Here is a 20,347-nt window from a genome sequence, read left to right as displayed (position 1 = left end):
CCTAGCGCAAAAGAAGCGCCTGTTTCTCCTCTACAACACCTATGTAGTCATATACCGTGACACCCCCTATTATTTTTCTCTAGAACTCCTGGAATAGGCCGACCCTACCCCCATTTATTTGACATTTTTTTTCGAATTTTGAGCTCTAGTTTAAGATTGTTGAACATAGCGCCCTTTGATACCTAGTGCAAAAGAAGCGCCTGTTTCTCTTATACAAGACCTATATAGTCATATCCCGTGACACCACTCATTATTTTTCTCTAGAAGTCCTGGAAAAGGCCGACCCTACCCCCATTTTTTTGACATTTTTTTCGAATTTTGAGCTCTAGTTTAAGATTTTTGAACATAGCGCCCTTTGATACCTAGTGCAAAAGAAGGGTCTGTTTCTCCTCTACAAGATCTATATAGTCATACCCCGTGACACCCCTCATTTTTTTTCTCTAGAACTCCTGGAATAGGCTGACCCTACCCCCATTTTTTTGACATATTTTTCGAGTTTTGAGCTCTAATTTCAGATTTTTGAACATAGCGCCTTTCGATACCTAGCGCAAAAGAAGCGCCTGTTTCTCCTCTACAAGACCTTTATAGTCATTCCCCGTGACACCCCTCATTATTTTTCTCTAGAAGCCCTGGAATAGGCCGATCCCCCTAATTTTTTGACATTTTTTTCAAATTTTGAGCTCTAGTTTCAGATTTTTGAACATAGCGCCCTTTGATACCTAGCGCAAAAGAAGCGCCTGTTTCTCCTCTACAAGACCTATGTAGTCATATCCCGTGACACCCCCTATTATTTTTCTCTAGAACTCCTGGAATAGGCCGACCCTACCCCCATTTGTTTGACATTTTTTTCGAATTTTGAGCTCTAGTTTAAGATTTTTGAACATAGCGCCCTTTGATACCTAGTGCAAAAGAAGGGTCTGTTTCTCCTCTACAAGACCTATATAGTCATACCCCGTGACACCCCTCATTTTTTTTCTCTAGAACTCCTGGAATAGGCTGACCCTACCCCCATTTTTTTGACATATTTTTCGAGTTTTGAGCTCTAATTTCAGATTTTTGAACATAGCGCCTTTCGATACCTAGCGCAAAAAGAAGCGCCTGTTTCTCCTCTACAAGACCTTTATAGTCATTCCCCGTGACACCCCTCATTATTTTTCTCTAGAAGCCCTTGAATAGGCCGATCCCCCTAATTTTTTGACATTTTTTTCAAATTTTGAGCTCTAGTTTCAGATTTTTGAACATAGCGCCCTTTGATACCTAGCGTAAAAGAAGCGCCTGTTTCTCCTCTACAAGACCTATATAGTCATTCCCCGTGACACCCCCCATTATTTTTCTCTAGAAGCCCTGGAATAGGCCGACCCCCCTAATTTTTTGACATTTTTTTCAAATTTTGAGCTCTTGTTTAAGATTTTTGAACATAGCGCCCTTTGATACCTAGCGCAAAAGAAGCGCCTGTTTCTCCTCTACAAGACCTATATAGTCATATCCCGTGACACCCCCCCATCCCCCATTATTTTTCTCTAGAACTCCTGGAATAGGCCGACCCTACCCCCATTTTTTTGACATTTTTTTCAAATTTTGAGCTCTAGTTTCAGATTTTTGAACATAGCGCCCTTTGATACCTAGTGCAAAAGAAGGGCCTGTTTCACTTCTACAAGACCTATATAGTCATATCCCGTGACACCCCTCATTATTTTTCTCGAAAAGTCCTGGAATAGGCCGACCCTACCCCCATTTTTTTGACATTTTTTTCGAATTTTGAGCTCTAGTTTAAGATTTTTGAACATAGCGCCCTTTGATACCTAGTGCAAAAGAAGGGCCTGTTTCTCCTCTACAAGACCTATATAGTCATACCCCGTGACACCCCTCATTATTTTTCTCTAGAACTCCTAGAATAGGCTGACCCTACCCCCATTTTTTTGACATATTTTTCGAGTTTTGAGCTCTAATTTCAGATTTTTGAACAGAGCGCCCTTCGATACCTAGCGCAAAAGAAGCGCCTGTTTCTCCTCTACAAGACCTATATAGTCTTTTCCCGTGACACCCCTCATTATTTTTCTTTAGAAGCCCTAGAATAGGCCGACCCCCCTAATTTTTTGACATTTTTTTCAAATTTTGAGCTCTAGTTTCAGATTTTTAAACATAGCGCCCTTTGATACCTAGCGCAAAAGAAGCGCCTGTTTCTCCTCTACAAGATCTATATAGTCATTCCCCGTGACACCCCTCATTATTTTTCTCTAGAAGCCCTGGAATAGGCCGAGCCCCCTAATTTTTTGACATTTTTTTCAAATTTTGAGCTTTAAATTAAACAATGACATAAAAGGTGCTATATTTTACAGGGTAGGACTACTTTTACATACGTTCTAAATTGAAGAGGGTGCATAGGTGGCCCTACATCTACAAATAATTCGTTGATAGATGCAGAGTTATTGTGGTACTGAATATTAGCGTAACAAGTTAGGCGACTTGTTAAATCAATAGATTGGATAAAACCCTTTCAAAATTGAGTTAAAATTGCTATATTTTAACTGATTTTCTGCCTTTTTGAATATTTTTTTATTTAACGGCCGTTGTTGTCTTATTCTGTTTTTTGGTTTCTCGATATATCGCCTTATTGCTCGCTGGCTTATTGTTCGCTAGCTATTGTTCGCTAGCTTCAGCCTGGTGATAAAGTTCATTTGTGGAAAAATATAGAGAAATCCTATATAAACGATTTAGACCCGCGAACCCCCTGTTAATTCGAATTGTTCCTTTATATCTTCTTGCTCTTTTTAATGCCATCACATTTGGCCTACGAACTGACTGGCCAAATACTCTGTACAATATTTTTTTTATAGTAGCCTTAACCTAAAGTACAATTTTTACTACACTGAGTTTTGTATTTAAAAGTTGGGTTTTGAAATAGAATTCGTTTGTACCAAGTTTTAATATAGTGAAGGTCAAAAATCCAATCAACCAATTTTTATGCCATTCTGTTAACCAACATTTTTTTGCGGATGCTTTATTTTGTGTTTATCACTTTTATTATTTCAAACGTACTTTGCGATTCTCAAATCTGCTTGATAAGACAATACAAAAAATAGTAATATCCACTACGATTTATATTCGCGTTATTTTTTTACTCATGAAAAATCGCGAAATCAAATCACACGTAATCGTTAGATGTTTTATAATATGTCTCTTGTCTTACAAATTTCACATCACCTTCCAATAGATTGCAGTTATCTTTAAAGTACCGGAAGTGTTCTTACCATCGGGCAATGCCTTACTATTGTTTTGATAACATGTCATAGTAAAGCAGTTTTCCTCCCATATTTCACCGACCTTCCTGTCTATACCATTATGCTTACATACTCCTGAAACATAATAATGATCAATAAAAACAACATTTGATCAAACATCGAGAAGAAAAGAGTGTTACACTAAAACAAACTTTAAAATATGTTTACATTCTCCTAAAATTTATAAGTAAAACTATTAGACAATCTCTATATTGAATGATCGCATACTCCTTGTTTTTTAGTCTAATAGGATTCTTAAACTTTTGGTCTGTATTTTGCATGTGTACGTATGCACCATACATTTATTATAAGTACATGTATATAGTACTATTAGGAAATGTCCCTCAATGCTTTATCATTAGAAATAGTACCAAACGAATCCATATAATTTCGAACGTAGATCTGTCAATTTGAAATGTCGGGTTTTCATTTCTTTTTCTTTTCTTTTTTTTTAGGGGGGGTGCTATTTTCGGGGAAGCACTTAAACTTTATTTACAATTTAAAACCAATAATACTTGATAAATGAGAAAATGTGGTATGAGTACCAATGAGAAATCATGGTGTATAAAAAGTTAACAATTGTAATATAAATGACCCCAACATGACTACTGTTTAAGAATTCAAACAGGAAAACCAACGGCCTTATCTATATAAAAAACCAGAAACGGAAAACAGTTGTGAAGCACATTTACAAATGACAACTCTCGAACAACAGGCCCCAACAAAAATGTAACGATTCTAAATACCACAACAAGGTGTAAACCTGCACCGATCCCGGAACAGCAGTGCAACACCACAACATAAAAAGACACACCATAAGATATCAATTAAAATGGCCAAACTCGACTCAAAAGATGCTCAAACAAAGCACGCATAGAACAATTAAGTCCGATCCATAATGGTTACACAAACAAAAACGATTCAGAAACTACGGTTTGGAAAAAGGGCTAACACATTTTTTTTTATTGAAAATAAAGACAGCAGGGAAAAAAATTAAATATCAATTTCTCATAAATAGTTGCACTTACCTGTTGTCAATGGAGAAGACAATTTCACTCCAGCAATTTTAGAATGTGTTTCATTTATAGAACATGTGTACTTATAGTCACCCTCTGTCCAAGACTCTCCTTCAGTATAACATTTATCCAGGCTTTTGCATTCTGAAACATAACAACTAAATCAATTACCACTATGAATGAGAGATGTATATAACTATCGTTAGAAACTTGGCCTTAGTAGGGAGTGGGGAAATGGGGGAGATATGTTGAAATATTTAACAGCTTTTCCGGTATCAATACGGATCAAAAAAGAAGATGTGATATGATTGCCAATTAGACAACTCTATACAAGAGACCAAATGACACAGAAATTAATAGCTTTGGGTCACTGTACTGCCTTCAACAATAGACAATGCCCATACCGCATAATCAGCTATAAAAGGCCCACAAACATGACAAATGCCAGATGTAAAACAATTCAACGAACGAGAAAAGCGTGTTACTCAATGAAATACTCCAGCCCTAGTTAAGTTCTAAAACACGGTGATAAAGATATTTTTAAAAATATGTTTTAATCTACTGTGATTAAATTCTAACAACATTGCAAAAAACAAATGATATGTATTTTATCAGTTATCAACAAATTAGTATAACGTGTTGTTGTTTTTTTTCTTTTTTGTAGAAATTGCCTGTTGATACTTTTTGTTACTTTTAATAATAATCATAATTTTCATGAAAAAAAAAGCAAGCATTCTACATTTATGCAACTCACCCTCGTTTATTCTAACGACAGTGATTGTTTTCTACTTCATTCCTATCGACAAACTTTGCAGAATCTACTTAAATTGATTTCTTGTTTATTGATTCCCTTACCGAATATGTATGAAATAGTTGCCACTGGAGGTTTAACAAAAAACAATCGATCGATAAAATTCGTAAGTAAAAAAGGGAAAATATGGGGAGGGGGGAAGAAACTGTATTATCGAAACAAGATTTAAAAACGATATCCATTCCTTTTTTTATTATTATTATTTTTGTTGTTTAAACTAAGACTTTCACGTCGGGTAAAAATAAAACTTCGGAAAAAAAAACTGTTTTACAATATGTTGTTCAATGAATAATGTTAAATTTAGTCTAATGTCATAATTTGTTATTCTTTTTTTTTATCAAGTTGTTTTGATCTACATGTGTATTTTATCAATACGAAATAATCATGAAAATTGAAACTGTTAATTTTTAATATATATTTACGCTGTTCCAAAACGTCCGTGGTTCCTTTATCGCATGTATATTTTGTACATTCCTCGATCCATATTTGACCCGATGGCTTACATTGACCATCTACACTGCAACCTTTGAATATAAATATCAAGTTATTGCGTAACAAATGATTTTTCATTCAGGTATTATTCAACGTGTATCATCCTTTTCGATTAAATCAAGCTCATTTTTATATACCAGAACTCAGAATTAGAAATGGATACTTCAGGCAGTTGGTTAATTGACCATGTTAACAATCAATTTTCGAGCTATATTTTATTAGCACCATTATTTCAATTACATAGATACAGTGAAGATCACTTCTAACCTCTCATTAGAACTGTCAGAATAATCTGTCATAGAACTGTTCTAACCTGTCCTAGAACAGTTCAAGCTAGAACAGTTCTACCCTAGAACTGTTCTAGGTAGAACTGTCAGGATCAGTTCTAGGTAGAACTGACTAAATCAGTTCTAGGTAGAACTGTCAGGATCAGTTCTAGGGTAGAACTGTCAGGATCAGTTCTAGGTAGAACTGACCAAATCAGTTCTAACCGTAGAACTGTCAGCAGAACTGACCAACTCAGTCAGGACTGAAGAACAGTTCTAAATGACGTCACTGCAGAAAGGGCACTTTAGAATTTAGAAGAAAAAATCAGTTCCAATTACTTTACTATATTTAATAGCAGATTTTTCTATATTATTTACTGATCAAAAGTTACATGTACAAATATCGAAGTGAATAGGAGGTTATCCAAATCATCGGAGAAATATTTTTATAAGATTGCAAATGGAACATCATTGTTTACGTTTATTCGTTCCCCGTTTTTAACAGTCTCTTCGTAAATATATTACTGCATTTAATTCAAGGAAATTTAATCTTAATTTAAATTACCTTGTTTGCTTTGAATTTACATTCATGATTTAGGATTCTGTTTTGACAAATGTTCAAACGAAAATCTTACAGTGGATGAATTATGGGATTAATGAAAACAGTGTTGTTAAACGTAAAAAAACTATGTACATTTGCATTATATCGTTGCCAAACTTATCCATATGATAACGATTATCATGATTATGAATAATATCTTGTAGTCTGGAACGTCCGAAAAATATAACTCGATCTGAACATGAATGAAATATTTGCCACTGGACGTTAGGCTACAAACAAAACCAATCATAATTCATGGTCCTTTTTCAAATTATATTAACAGTATAGTCAGTATACTATTCCAAGAAGAGAACTTCTCATAATCATACGTTTTTTGATTGAGTTAAGTCTGCTAATTGATATTTTATCGTATGTATTTATATGTTGTGATGTTATGCTATTGTTTCAGAAAAAGGGAGAAGGTTTGGGCCCATTAAAACGTTTAATCCCGCTGCAAATGTTTGCACCTGTCCTAAGTCAGGAATCTGATGTACAGTAGTTGTCGTTTGTTTATGTAATATATACGTGTTTCTCGTTTCTCGTTTTGTTTATATAGATTAGACCGTTGGTTTTCCCGTTTGAATGGTTTTACACTAGTAATTTTGGGGCCCTTTATAGCTTGTTGTTCGGTGTGAGCAAAGGCTCCGTGTTGAAGGCCGTACTTTAACCTATAATGGTTTAATTTTTAAATTGTTATTTGGATGGAGAGTTGTCTCATTGGCACTCACACCACATCTTCCTATATCTACTTTTCATTTTAAAATAAAGTATATGAATCAGTCATGTGAGAGTTGGATGATGCCGTTAAATAGTTTTGTTAAAAAGTCACTATTGTGACGGTTCATTATTTAATAATTCAATTTTGGATGTAATGGGTCTTTTGACCATGTTTGACGTTATTTTGTTATCAGCGACCCATAAACATAAGTTAGTCATGTGACCGTAACGTCATCAACGTTTTTTCATGGTTTGCCAAGGTTTAACATGTTTAAACATTTTGCTAAAATGGAAATTAGAATTAAATTATAAGAAATGACTGTAATATTTTTTTCTGTCTATTCAAAATAACATAAAAAATGTGGTGCACACTGTTAAAAAACCGCTACACACTGTGAACTAATGAACATCACCACATTCATACATGTATTAAAAAGTCTGCATCTACGTCACGCGTTTTCACACGCTTTTTGACATGTCATGTCATGGCATGATTTTCTAGTGTCAGAGGTTGGCAAGTATGTACACACATTTTTCAGTGTGCACCAAATTTTTTATGTTATTTCTTCATAGACAGAAAAATATTACAGTCATTCCTTAAAAATGATAATATCGATACAGAGAGGAAATAGTGGCACTCTAAATTGATGTGGACAAAATTTGGTGTCCTCTTTTTGAGGTCATTGTTTTCCAATATTGCTGTAACTTGTATATTACAGTCCCTCTTGACCTAAAATTATAACTGAATGACTGTGCAGCTATATAGATTTGCAGAAAGAAAGAGCAAATAAGGTCAGTTTAGATTGATGCAATCAAAGGATTTTATTACACGACTCAGTCTGAAGTATGAAAACTACTGATATTTGTTTACGATTCAATACTTTGGATAAAAAGAGGACATACTGACACTATAAATTCATGCGAACAAAATTTTGAGGTCAGTGTTTTCCAATATTGCTGTAACTTGTATATTACAGTCCCTTTTGACCTAAAATTATAGCTGAATTACTGTACAGCTATATAGATTTGCAGAAAGAAAGAGCAAATAAGGTCAGTTTAAATTGATGCGGTCAAAATATTTTATTACACGACTCGGTCTGAAGTATGAAAACTACTGATTTTTGTTTACGATTCAATACTTCGAATAAAAAGAGGTCATTCTGGCACTTTAAATTCATGCGAACAAAATTTTGAAAATTAAATTAAATCATTAATGTTTTCCAATATAATTGGTATCCTTGTCTAAAAATAAACTGGATTCCTGCAGTGTGCAGCTAAATGTATAGAGCGGTGAGGGGGACCCCCTTTATTTTGACGGTCAATGCATTTGAATAAGGACATTTAGTTGGACCCCCCCCCCCCCTTTTCCTGGGTTGGGACCCCCTTCTTTTTTAAACTGCTGGATCCGTCCCTGGTGGTTTGGGCAGGAATAACATATTACATTAAGGTCAGAAAAACGAGCCATTCTGACTCCCCGAATGACAAATGTAAAACAATTGCATGATAATGCCCCCCCCCCCCCCCCCGCTATTAATGGCTTAATTTATGTTAAAAACATGAAAGAAAAACAAATAATTTATGTAACACATCAACAAAAGAAATCACTGAATAACAGGCTCCTGACTTGGAACAGTCAAATACATGCAGAATATGGCGAGTTAAACATGATCTCTTACCGACGAAACATTTGAAATAAAACCGGCAAAATAGCAAAACTCTTTATAATATCAATCGCTATTTTGCCGAAGCCTTTATATTTAGACAGAGTTCTTAAAACTTATAAATCAATTCTAGACGTAGAATTTATAAATCAATTTTAGCCGTAGGAATTATAAATCAATTTTAGCCGTAGAATTTATAAATCAATTCTAGCCGTAGAATTTATAAATCAATTCTAGCCGTAGAATTTGTAGTCAATTCTAACCGCAGAACTGTTCTAGAAGTAGAACTGACTAAAACTGTTCTAGGGTAGAACTGTCAGGATCAGTTCTAGGTAGAAATGTCCAAATCAGTTCTAGGGTAGAACTGTCAGGATCAGTTCTAGATAGAACTGTCCAAATCAGTTCTAGGTTAGAACTGTCAGGATCAGTTCTAGGTAGAACTGTCCAAATCAGTTCTAGGTAGAACTGACCAAATCAGTTCTAGCTAGAACAGTTCTAACCTAGAACTGACTAAAAGGTGTCAGGCTGACAGTTCTACGTACTGTTCTAGAACAGTTCTCCTGACAGATTCTGACAGATTTAATGAGAGGTTAGAAGTGATCTCCACTGTATAAGGAGATGTGATATAAGTGCCAATGAGAAAACCCTCCATCCAAGTAACAATTTATAAAAGACGTAATCCATTGTTAATAGATACCTATAATGTCTATATAAATACCCGTGTATGCTTGGCATAGTTGCCTGGAAATCTATTCTAGGTAGACATTATTGTTCTAAATCTTGACCGTGGCTTATTACTTTCATAAAATATGCCGTGGAACAACACTTTGTGATGCTATATTTAAAGATCTTAACAACCGAATAGAAATTTCAACTTTTCTGATGGTACCCTATCGACCTATGATGACATATTTAACAGAGTTCTTATTTCTTTGACCTTCGACGGAAAGAGGTTTCACTTCGTCTAGTCAACATATATAGTAATTACATAGGAAAGTTACTGTAAAAGTATACAAATATATACTATAAAATAAGTACGAATACCATGAACAACGGTGCTGTAAAAGAGAGGTGTCTTTCCTTGATATACATGTAGCTTTTAAGTACAATACAAGATAATTCTAAGTAAATATACTTTTTTCAAATGTACCTGAATCTACAAGTTCTGCTGTATGGTTTCCATCGACTTTTGAACACTTATACTTAAAACAATCAACTTCAAATTCTTGTCCAAGATCATAACAGGTTCCATTTATTTTACATTCTTTAAAAGACAAAGACATTGTCGAATTATATAATTAAAAAATAAACGAATTCAAAGTGACATAAACTAATGATTCAATGCATGACATTTTGGAAATGTTGAAAATGTAATACAGGTAGGTGACTTTTACAGCGTCCAAGTTATAAGAAGAATGTCACATGTTTGTTAATTATACTTGAACAAGAATGTGTCCATAGTACACGGATGCCTCACTTACACTATCATTTTCTATGTTTAATGGACCATGAAATGGGGGTAAAAAACCTCTAATTTGGCATTTAAATTAGAAAGATCATTATCATAAGGAACATGTGTATAAAGTTTCAAGTTGATTGGACTTCAACTTTATCAAAAACTTCCTTGACCAAATTTTTAACCTTAAGTGGGACAGAAGGACGGACGCACAGACCAGAAAACATAATGCCCCTCTACTATCGTAGGTGGGGCATACACATAAATGTCAACATGAACAGATACATTGTTTCTTGTTTCACATCTCAACACGTTAGTTATGTGTGCACTTTCAAATTTCTTTCAGCTACATGAATAAAATATATACAAAGAATCGTTCATAATGTTTGTGAAAATGTTTCCATAATTAACTTATGTATCTTATACTACGACAATGGGTTTGTTTCTCAATATCAAACGAATCTTAATCCTTCCATTTCTTTATTGTAACTATATATATTTTTACTGTTCAATTTGACTATTTATAAAATCATATAAGGCGTGTACTGTAACTTAATAGCTTTTTTTAGCAATAAAGATTTGACGCTACAATTTGTAAACATGAACTAAGACCAGATAATATTTTGAATAGACCCGGAAAAAAAACAAAATCACAACTGCATTAACTTGTATTATCTGGCCTGTTTCTTATTCCTAAAGTATCTCAGATAAACTGATTAAGGATTGTTGAATTCAAACTAATAAAATTTGGGTTTTGTTTTAATATCCTTTTTTTTAAGACTGTAAAAAATGCGTTATAGTAAAATTGTCAATAGGGCAACTATCGGACTGTGAATTTAAGCAACTATAAATAATCGGAAGCCCTTCAACAATTAGCAACACTCATGGTGGAATATGCGCTATAAAAAAAATCCAACAAAGCAAAAAACAAAAATAAAAATCAGAAAAAGGCCTGATCTATGTTTAAAATCAATAAGCAAAATACAAATTTTGCAGACGGCAACTAACGACAACTATACTGACGTACATGTACAGGCTTTTGACCTGGCAAATAGCTCATACAAAATGACATGGTTGAACATACAAATGTATGTACGACTGTTCCACCCTCCTCTAACCTAAAACAGTGGTGTTACAGCCCTATCCTGGTTCCCGGGACTACGTTCAAGGTACTAGCTATTAGCATACTCTCTCACAGTATATGTGCAACATACTTAATATTGCGATCGAGAACCAGTCTATTACAGCACTAACTTACTTTCGTCAACTAATTTTAATCCATATGTTTTGTTTGTCTCCGTGCATTCATACGTGAGACAGTCAGACTTGCTGCTCTTAAAAGGTTGACCGATATCCATACATTTTCCATTGTAGAGGCAACCTGGAATACATTTGTTAAATAGATAATCTTAAAACACAGACTTCCTGCTCATTATTTTATTTTTACTCGGTTCAGTTAACAACTGTGATACATTGTTGTTGAAATAGACGTCGTTAGACAGGATTTCAATAGTTTCGCGTTTTGCACGACGAAAACGTTTACTTATCGAAAATATCATCATAAATTAAGTGGATCTCTACTATGCGTCTAAATCATGGACAAGAACAATTAAAAAAACCACTAGCTAACAGGTTTTGGATCTTAAAATCGTAAAAACTTAATTTTCTTAAAAAAACACAAAAAAAAACACCCGTTTCAATCAGAGTATTTGAAGAAATGTAAATCCTTTCTGAGTTCTGTTCTGTTCATTTAGGCGTTGGTCTGTTATAGTGTATGATAATACGCCATTTTGATGATTGTTATTACATCCTCATTTCAACAGCATTATTTGTTACGTATGCGGTAAGAAATGTGGTACATCAATGATTGTCAAGAGTCAACAATCCACCAAAACCATATCACGTCATTATACAACGTATGTCATCGTTCGGTCATCAACAAGGAGCAACATGCATACCACATAAACAAGAACCGTGTAAGTTTATTGTATGCATAATATATTTACGTCGTGAACTGTACATTCATGAATAAGTACCGACACAATAAAACACACATGAAACAGACCTCTGTGTTAAATATAAGATATAGCCGGTTGTGCATGATATTGGAATACGACACAAATCAGTACCTGCTTTTAAAAGATATTCCTCTGCCGTGTGTTCACTTGTTACCCTGCAACCAATAGTAAAACAAGTATTCCATTCCCACGTTGTTCCACCAGGATGACAAACATTGTTGCTATCTGTACAACCTGTATTTGGAAGTAAAATGAATATAGATGATTATAAAAGTTTCAAAAACGTACAAATGTCACCTCGACATGCTTGCTACCAGGCCTCACGGTCATAAAATTTTTCGAGCATGATTTTTGTACTCTGACTCGAAAATCAACCAATCAAATTGCTGAATTTCATGTTTCGAGCATGATTTTTGTGCTCAGACCACAGAGCAAAGTGTTATGCCTTCAAGGCCTGATACTCTCTTGTACATAACAAAACTGTCCAAAGTTTAAAAAACAAGATTAAATACTTAACTTTACTTTATTCATTACTATTCCAAGTGATTAAATTGAACGGAAACAAGTGTCCATTGTTTTTTTCCATATTGCAATCTTCTGTAGCAGCAAACCAACATTTGTAATTCATACTCATGCATTTAGATAAATCTTCGGTATGTAGTACTCTTTTTAGTTATCAAAGGTATCAGGATCATAATTTAGTACTCCAGTCTACATAAGACTCATCAGTAAAGCTCATGTCAAAATATTTATAAAGCCAAACCAATAGAAAGTTAGAGGACATTGAGGATCCAAAATTCCAAATTGTTAGGCAAATACGGCTAAGGTAATATATGCCTGGGATAAGAAACTCCTTGGTTTTTTTTCGAAAATTCAAAGTATTGTTAACAGGAAATTTGTAAAAATGACAACATTATTGATATTCATGTAACCACCGAAATGGGCTGTTGATACCCTCGGGAACGAAACGTCCAACAGCAGTGGTATCGACCCAGTGGTGTAACTAGTTATCAAAGGTACCAGGGGCCGTATGCATAAAACATCTTTACTTAAGTATTTCTTAAACTTAGATTTCACTAAGTATTTCCTTAGTTAAGTAAAATTCTTAAGCGGTATGCATAAACTTACTTAAGTCTTCACTTAACTAAGGAATACTTAAATCGGAACCTTTCTCTAATTACCATCTGATATATACTAGCTCATCACATGTACGCATCCGTGTAAAAGTTTGTTATGATCATTTAAATTTATTGATCAATGCATGCTTTTATTTTAAAGAGCTTGGGTTAAATTGATATTGGTATGTAAAACAATGCAATAGACCGTATAAACATAGTATAATGATGAACAATAGGCGCATACAAGACAACGCTTTTTAAGGTTGATTTTTTTTACGGATGAGCATTGGAAGAAAAATATTTCGGTAATCCAAGACTTTCCTCTACTTAATCTTTAATCATCTTTTAATGGGTGTAATAATTTCTGGATACAACAATATGTTTTAAACTTTAACAAAACATTATCAATGTGTCAGTGGCGTAGCACAAGACTAAGGGTAGCATTGTAAGCAAATCATTTTACAAAACACATTTTTCAATAAAATAATTACTAATAGTTCAGCTTATTATGCACTGACATCTCCCTTTCCACCCTCTTACTTACATTTGCTTTTGGTTTGAAAAAATCTATTTTGATGTGAAATTAACATTTTTAGTTTCCCTTTCATAACAAAAAAAAAGGGGGGAGGTAGAAAGTTTTGTCCACAATCCAAATACAAACTAGGGCATTTTTCAAAAGTCCTACGTGAATCTTATTAATAGCTAAAATAAATTATAAAAGTAAGCATATTCTCAACATCTTAACGTAAATTTTCGAAACCGCAATATATCTCAATGAATATATATAAGGAAATATAAAAAACAATTTAAACATGTAAGGTATCATGAATCTTATATAAACATCTAATTTTTAGTTTCCCTTTTACAGAAAAAGGGAGAGGGTAGAAATTTTTGTCCACGAATCCAAATACAAACTAGGACATTTTGTCTGTCCCTGTAAGTGAAATATCCAACATCTTTCGAATAAAACTAAATTAAAAATTCAAATCCCCCCCGGCCCCCAAAAAAGTAAATAAAAAAAACAACAAACACACACATGATATAAAAAATTATACCCGCGCTGTGTATTTTTAAAATTTCAAAAATGTGCACGTACAGAGTAAACAAAAGAAAAATAGAACCACGAATTACACGAGTATAAAAACTGAGTACTTTTCGGTATACACACGAGATGTGAGAAATAGTATATAACTACCCACTGTTATCTCTTGATTTGTTGATTATACGTGATTTGAAGAAAATTACGATGATCGTTAACATTTGGCAACAAATAAACGAATAATTATTATTTTATTATTGATAAAGTTATTTCATTAACTTAACTGTAAGTAACCTATTAATGTTCTGCAAAAAACGCATACTTTCGATTGATTTTTAACCATTTTTGAAAACTTAAGGAAGCTCTGTAGATACCTTAGACTTAAGTGTTATCTCAGGCGTTTCCTTAGTATATGGAGTTTTATGCATACCACTTAAGTTTTGTGGGCGTGACTTAAAACAACTAAGATTTTACTTAGGAAATACTTAGTTTAAGATTTTTTATGCATGCCACTTAGATAAAAAGGGCAGAGTTTCCTGAACTTAGGTGTTTACTAAGGAAATTCTTAACTTAAGTAGCTTTATGCATACGGGCCCAGGATTATAATTTAGTACGCCAGACGCTCGTTTCGTCTACAAAAGACTCATCAGTGATTACCACTGACCTTCAAAATTTTCCGAATGGAAAGTAGGGTATTTTATATTTTTTACAAATTTTTTCATGTACATCTTTCCCCTTACTGCAAATCAAACAATTTCAGCCAAATGTGTTTCTTTCAAAGCTGCTATATGTGGTTTATTTAAGAATTGAATGCTTCTTTTTGTAAATTTATTGGGTGGTAAAAGCGTTGACCAAAGTACATTTTGTATGAAGCGCGGAAGCGCTTCATTCTAAAAATGTACGCACGGTCAACGCTTTTACAACCCTATAAAGTTTCAAAAAGAAGTATTCAATACTTATAATTACATTTTTTAGCTAAAATCATGAAAACACGATTTTTATCCAGTTTTATTTAATTCACCTGTGCACTTTTTCGTGTCATCATGCATGATAAATGTTATTGTCTGATGCAATTGTTTACGGAATAACATGTTAGCCAATCAGAATAACGTATTATTATGAAACTTACATCCAATGTAATTATATCGGAATACTGTTTTGATAGAAAGAAAGATAACCCTACTTAAAATATATATTTTCATACGTACAAATATGCTTTTGGTATTCATACTGCATTTGTATCCTAATTTACAGTGTTATACTGTTTATTTTTTCTATCTTATCAAACTTATCTTTTTATTGTTCTATCAAATTAGTTCTTTGTTGTAATGATTAATGGAGAGTTGAAATCTAGAGGTGATATTTTAATGCCAGAAAGATCTTAGAAGTAACAAACTGCAGAAAGATTTGTTAATATACTTACTTCTACTGAAACTGACTAACGGCTCTTACAAAGGTATACAAATAATAGCCAGTGTAAAACTAAGATGACTGCTTTATTTTGTTTTGAATTGATTTGCACAATTCTTACCATATAATGTTGTAGTAAATGTATATCCGTTTCCTTTCTGAATGCATGTTGTTTTCTTGCACGTCTCAATATCATTCTTATATTCGCCAAACGGTAAACATACACCTTCAATTAAACACCCTGAAAAACCAATCGATTATATTATGTCTGGTGTCAAAAGTCAGCATATTGCAATTTCAATTTTACAAGGCAAGAGCCATATACCATAAAGACAACTAACTATGCACCAAACTGTTTTAATTGAAAAGTATAAACAACTTCACTGTCATTACTTGAATTACTAAGATGTAGATGTGATAATATTTCTTAAAGTACAATAAAATTTCCCAAAAATGGTACATCTATAAAGACTAAAAATAGGTTTGAAGTAATGTCTTGGTTCGAAAACGTGACATGACTTTAAAACGAGTATCCAGATTTAAAGACCGAGATAACTCAGATGAGAGTTATCCCATTCGAAATCATACCACATCTTCTTTTTATAAGTTAATTAGCAAAGAAAATTATCTATTCGAAACGATTAGTTTTCTTTGGTGTATTTAAAAATCTAGAAACGGGTATTTATTGCAGTTTATGTTAAAAAAAATTAAAGTCAGTTGCCCGTAGATAAATTTCTGCACTATAATTACTGGTTATTCTGTTTGTACACAATAACGAAATATGTGATGATAAGTGTTTTTTATTAACAAGATGAATCTCTGAATGACATTAATTAAATACATATTGAGTGGAGAACTTATTACAAATAAATGTAAAGATGGAATGACTAGAATAAAAGACAAACGGTTAAAATGCCACAGAAAAGTCTGAGTTAGAAATTTGTATTGCAATATTCTATATTTTAACTCCTTGGATAGTCGCTGGAACATTTATATGACATACATAATGTGTCACACTCATTTTAAAAAAGATACTGGATACAATGTCTCAGATTTGACAGATGAGCTACGAATTTAATTATTCATCTAACACAACCCACCGATGCCAAACTGTTAGTTAGCGAGGATTTTACAGCCTAAACAGGAAAAGTCGAGAGCTCACCATACAGTTATACGTTAGCAATGAAAACCTTTGAGAAAAGTATGTAAAGTATATCTAAATGCAACCAAGAACTTTTTTGTATAAAACTGCAAGCTCCCTTCCGTATATCTTTTTCTATTTATTATTGATATGCTCATATTGCTTTCTCCTTGACATATACCAGCGTATCAATAATACATGTAAAAATACTACTTGTAATCAATTGCCGAGAAATATTCTCATAACACAGTACTAGTATATAACGTAAGGGTACCCAAATTGCACCGAGTACCCAAATTGCACCTATTTAGAAAAAATAGCAATGGTACTCTTACAAGATTTCCTAGAGACTAAACAATTTGTATTTTTATGATTTGATACTTTGCACGTCTTTCAACATAGGTAAACATATTTAGATATACACAAAACGTTCACAGTATTCATCAACAGATGGACTGTGTACTGAAAAAGCAAAATGTACGAAAACGTCACCATGCGACGTCATCAAAACGTCATCTTTTTAAAATTAGTAAATACAATATATTATGAGTATCCATTTCGTAAAATATGAAGAGTAAGCATTGACTTATATCCAATTGTTCAAAATATTTGAAGAAATTAAACAAAAGCTCGGTTATTAGACTTTTGACGATGTGAATATAAGCATGGATGTAATTTGGGTACTCCTCATTACAGAATCATGGATAATTTGGAGGTTGATTCAAACCCATGTTTTTATGACTCAATATGGATTAAAACTTAAATTGGTGTACCTATACAATAAAGAAGGATAGGGCTACAAAATAAACACAGTATGGCCATTTTTTTCTTGATCATAAAAAAACGTAGGTGAAAAAACTGTCAACATAGGTGCAATTTGGGTACCGTCACGTTACGTAGCGGATCCAAGGGAGGGGAGTTCCAGGGATTGGAACCCCTTGTTTAAATGTGACAGGATCTACACTGTAACTCAATACATAGTATTTGTTCTAAACTATTGTTGCGAACAGTATAAGGGAAATTTTGGAATGTAAATGATTTGCAAACAGAAATAACAGTTCCATATATGATGAAGATAATATAATCTATAAACATTCTTTTGACCCTAATCAGTAGCTTCAGCTATATATATATATATATTTGTCTGTGTATAAACATCATTTGCTATGCTATGAATAATCGAACGAATGCCATTCGTTGTCGACCAAACGATATTTCAAAGTTTGTGTAGGTGACAAGCAAATGTAAAAGACGTTTCTTTCGGAAGAAAACATTATTTGTTGAAATCACATCAGAAAACTATACAAAGTAAAGGTGTTTATTTCATACATCTCTGGAATCGTACTTAACTTAACATTACTCATAAAAGAAATCATTTCCTAATTAGAACCAACAGCGAATATTAGGTTATTAGCATATGTTCCTCAGGATTTTTCTTCAGTATTTTGGATACCAAACTTAAATAAGTGTCCTAAGCCATGTTACAAACTACGTAAAATTGATGATTTTTTTAAGTGCCCCTAGAAACATCTTACTTTTAAATAATTACTAAATTACAAATATCAATTTTATCAACATTCAACGCCGGGGTCAAAGTTATTGTGATACTACCTAACCGATAGGCGAACGGAATTGGATTTTGATAATTAAAAGCTCTAATCTTAGTAGATACAATCTTAGGCTCCTTCTTCATGTACTTTTAAACATATTGTTACATCTATTCTATTATTTATCAAGACATGATTCCAGTCGGAGTAACCTTTGTAAAACTGTTACTTAAATTAACTGGTTGAATGTGGCCAAAACATAAAAATGTATAAAAACAAACCTATGAATTTTTCCGACGTTTCCCCGCCAGAACATGTGATTTCTTTACATGCTGATCTGTCCGTATGTGTACCACCATCGTCCAATGTCAATTCATCGTACGTACATGACTCTGAGTTAAATGAATTAAATGTTACAATTGGCTGTCGAGTTTTATCAAATGATTTATATGTAAATACTTAATATTAAACAGTAAAGTTCTTATATAAAATAGCGGATAATTTTCAGTCGAAGAACATTCACCCACACATAATGTAGACAAAACCTTTGAATTGTTACAATATGTTTACTGTCAGCAGAAATGTGCTATGAGAAGGAAATACCTGAAATACATTATTTCATAAAAGAGAAAGAATGAACAAAAATTATATGCCTATTTCAAATTCGTCGTTAAAGTACATTTGTATTATATATGTAAACCTAAATTACAAATAATATAATAGAGAGCAGGTAATACACATTGATTATGCAACTACCATATTAAAGGAAAATGTTAAATCATCATATATTTAACTTTACTTGGATTATTCGAAATAATAGTTTACATTATTACATAGTAAATAATAAACAGTTCATTTACCATTCGATTAACCCGCTTTCAACCTACATGTGTAAGGTGCACGTCATAGGAGACAAACAAACTTAATTAAACTGGTCTTGACAATGAAATAAATCACAAGTTTTTTTCATTTCATTTTATTATTTAAGAACCAGGACATATCAATTAAAAAACAAACTGTTTATGTAGTTTTTTGCGAATGATTAATGCAAATTTTATTCAAAATCAGTTAAAGTTACATGATAATCAATTTAATGATTTTACTATTTTATACCTTTTAACAAAATACATTCTACATCATAAAATATATAAGACAACTTACGAGTGTTGACACTGCTCACGACAATAAGCAATATCAAACCTGCAATCATAACTTTTAGTCTGAAAAGTAAAGATTGCTAACTGCATAGCATATAACAATGTCATTATTTAATTGTATATCCATTGCCAAAACAATTAAACACGTTATATAAATTTCAAGCTTCCGATCTAAGGATACAAGCCAAGCAGTGAGTGTGGTCGTCTTTAAATGATGGAGCTGAAATTTCAGGTTCTTGATAATGTCTTCATTTATAAACAGACAACTCGTTATATCAAGTAACACTTAATAATAGCCATAATACAGTCAACTATCTTAACGGTTAAAACATCACTAATGTTACAATAGAAACAAATATGATATAAGCACATGCTTTGTTAACAATGCAATTACTTTAAATGAAATTGAATGACAACACAATATTTATCGTAACTTGTGTCAATATTTTAAAGAAAAGATACCCCTTTTATTTATAATTCAAATGTTTAAATTATTTTATAGATATTGATAAAATGCTTCCCATATTTTTAGTGTACTATATTCAGATTTCAACAACCAATGGCTTTCATAATTTTATCCAAGCTAAACTATTTTCAATCTAAAAATAATGTATTG

At 32.9% G+C, this 20,347-nt stretch overlaps 1 protein-coding gene across 1 annotated transcript in view; it reads right to left on the bottom strand.

The window, feature by feature from the left end:
- The window catches only part of LOC134699075 (uncharacterized), a 60,425-nt gene that overhangs the window by 38,880 nt on the left and 1,198 nt on the right, over positions 1 to 20,347 (bottom strand). The window contains exons 2-10 of the mRNA XM_063560762.1: positions 19,736 to 19,794; positions 18,856 to 18,966; positions 16,008 to 16,127; positions 12,431 to 12,553; positions 11,560 to 11,682; positions 9,996 to 10,109; positions 5,531 to 5,632; positions 4,310 to 4,441; positions 3,252 to 3,356 (exon numbers count right to left, since the gene is read on the bottom strand). Coding sequence (XP_063416832.1) covers positions 3,252 to 3,356; positions 4,310 to 4,441; positions 5,531 to 5,632; positions 9,996 to 10,109; positions 11,560 to 11,682; positions 12,431 to 12,553; positions 16,008 to 16,127; positions 18,856 to 18,966; positions 19,736 to 19,784 — 979 coding nt within the window. The 5' untranslated portion in view covers positions 19,785 to 19,794. The remainder of the gene's footprint in view (positions 1 to 3,251; positions 3,357 to 4,309; positions 4,442 to 5,530; positions 5,633 to 9,995; positions 10,110 to 11,559; positions 11,683 to 12,430; positions 12,554 to 16,007; positions 16,128 to 18,855; positions 18,967 to 19,735; positions 19,795 to 20,347) is intronic.

This window comes from Mytilus trossulus, unplaced genomic scaffold (genome assembly GCF_036588685.1).
Source record: "Mytilus trossulus isolate FHL-02 unplaced genomic scaffold, PNRI_Mtr1.1.1.hap1 h1tg000024l__unscaffolded, whole genome shotgun sequence".
Lineage (NCBI taxonomy): Eukaryota > Metazoa > Mollusca > Bivalvia > Mytilida > Mytilidae > Mytilus > Mytilus trossulus.
Note: the sequence above shows the minus strand (reverse complement) of the source record. Positions and strands in the feature narration are given on the sequence as shown.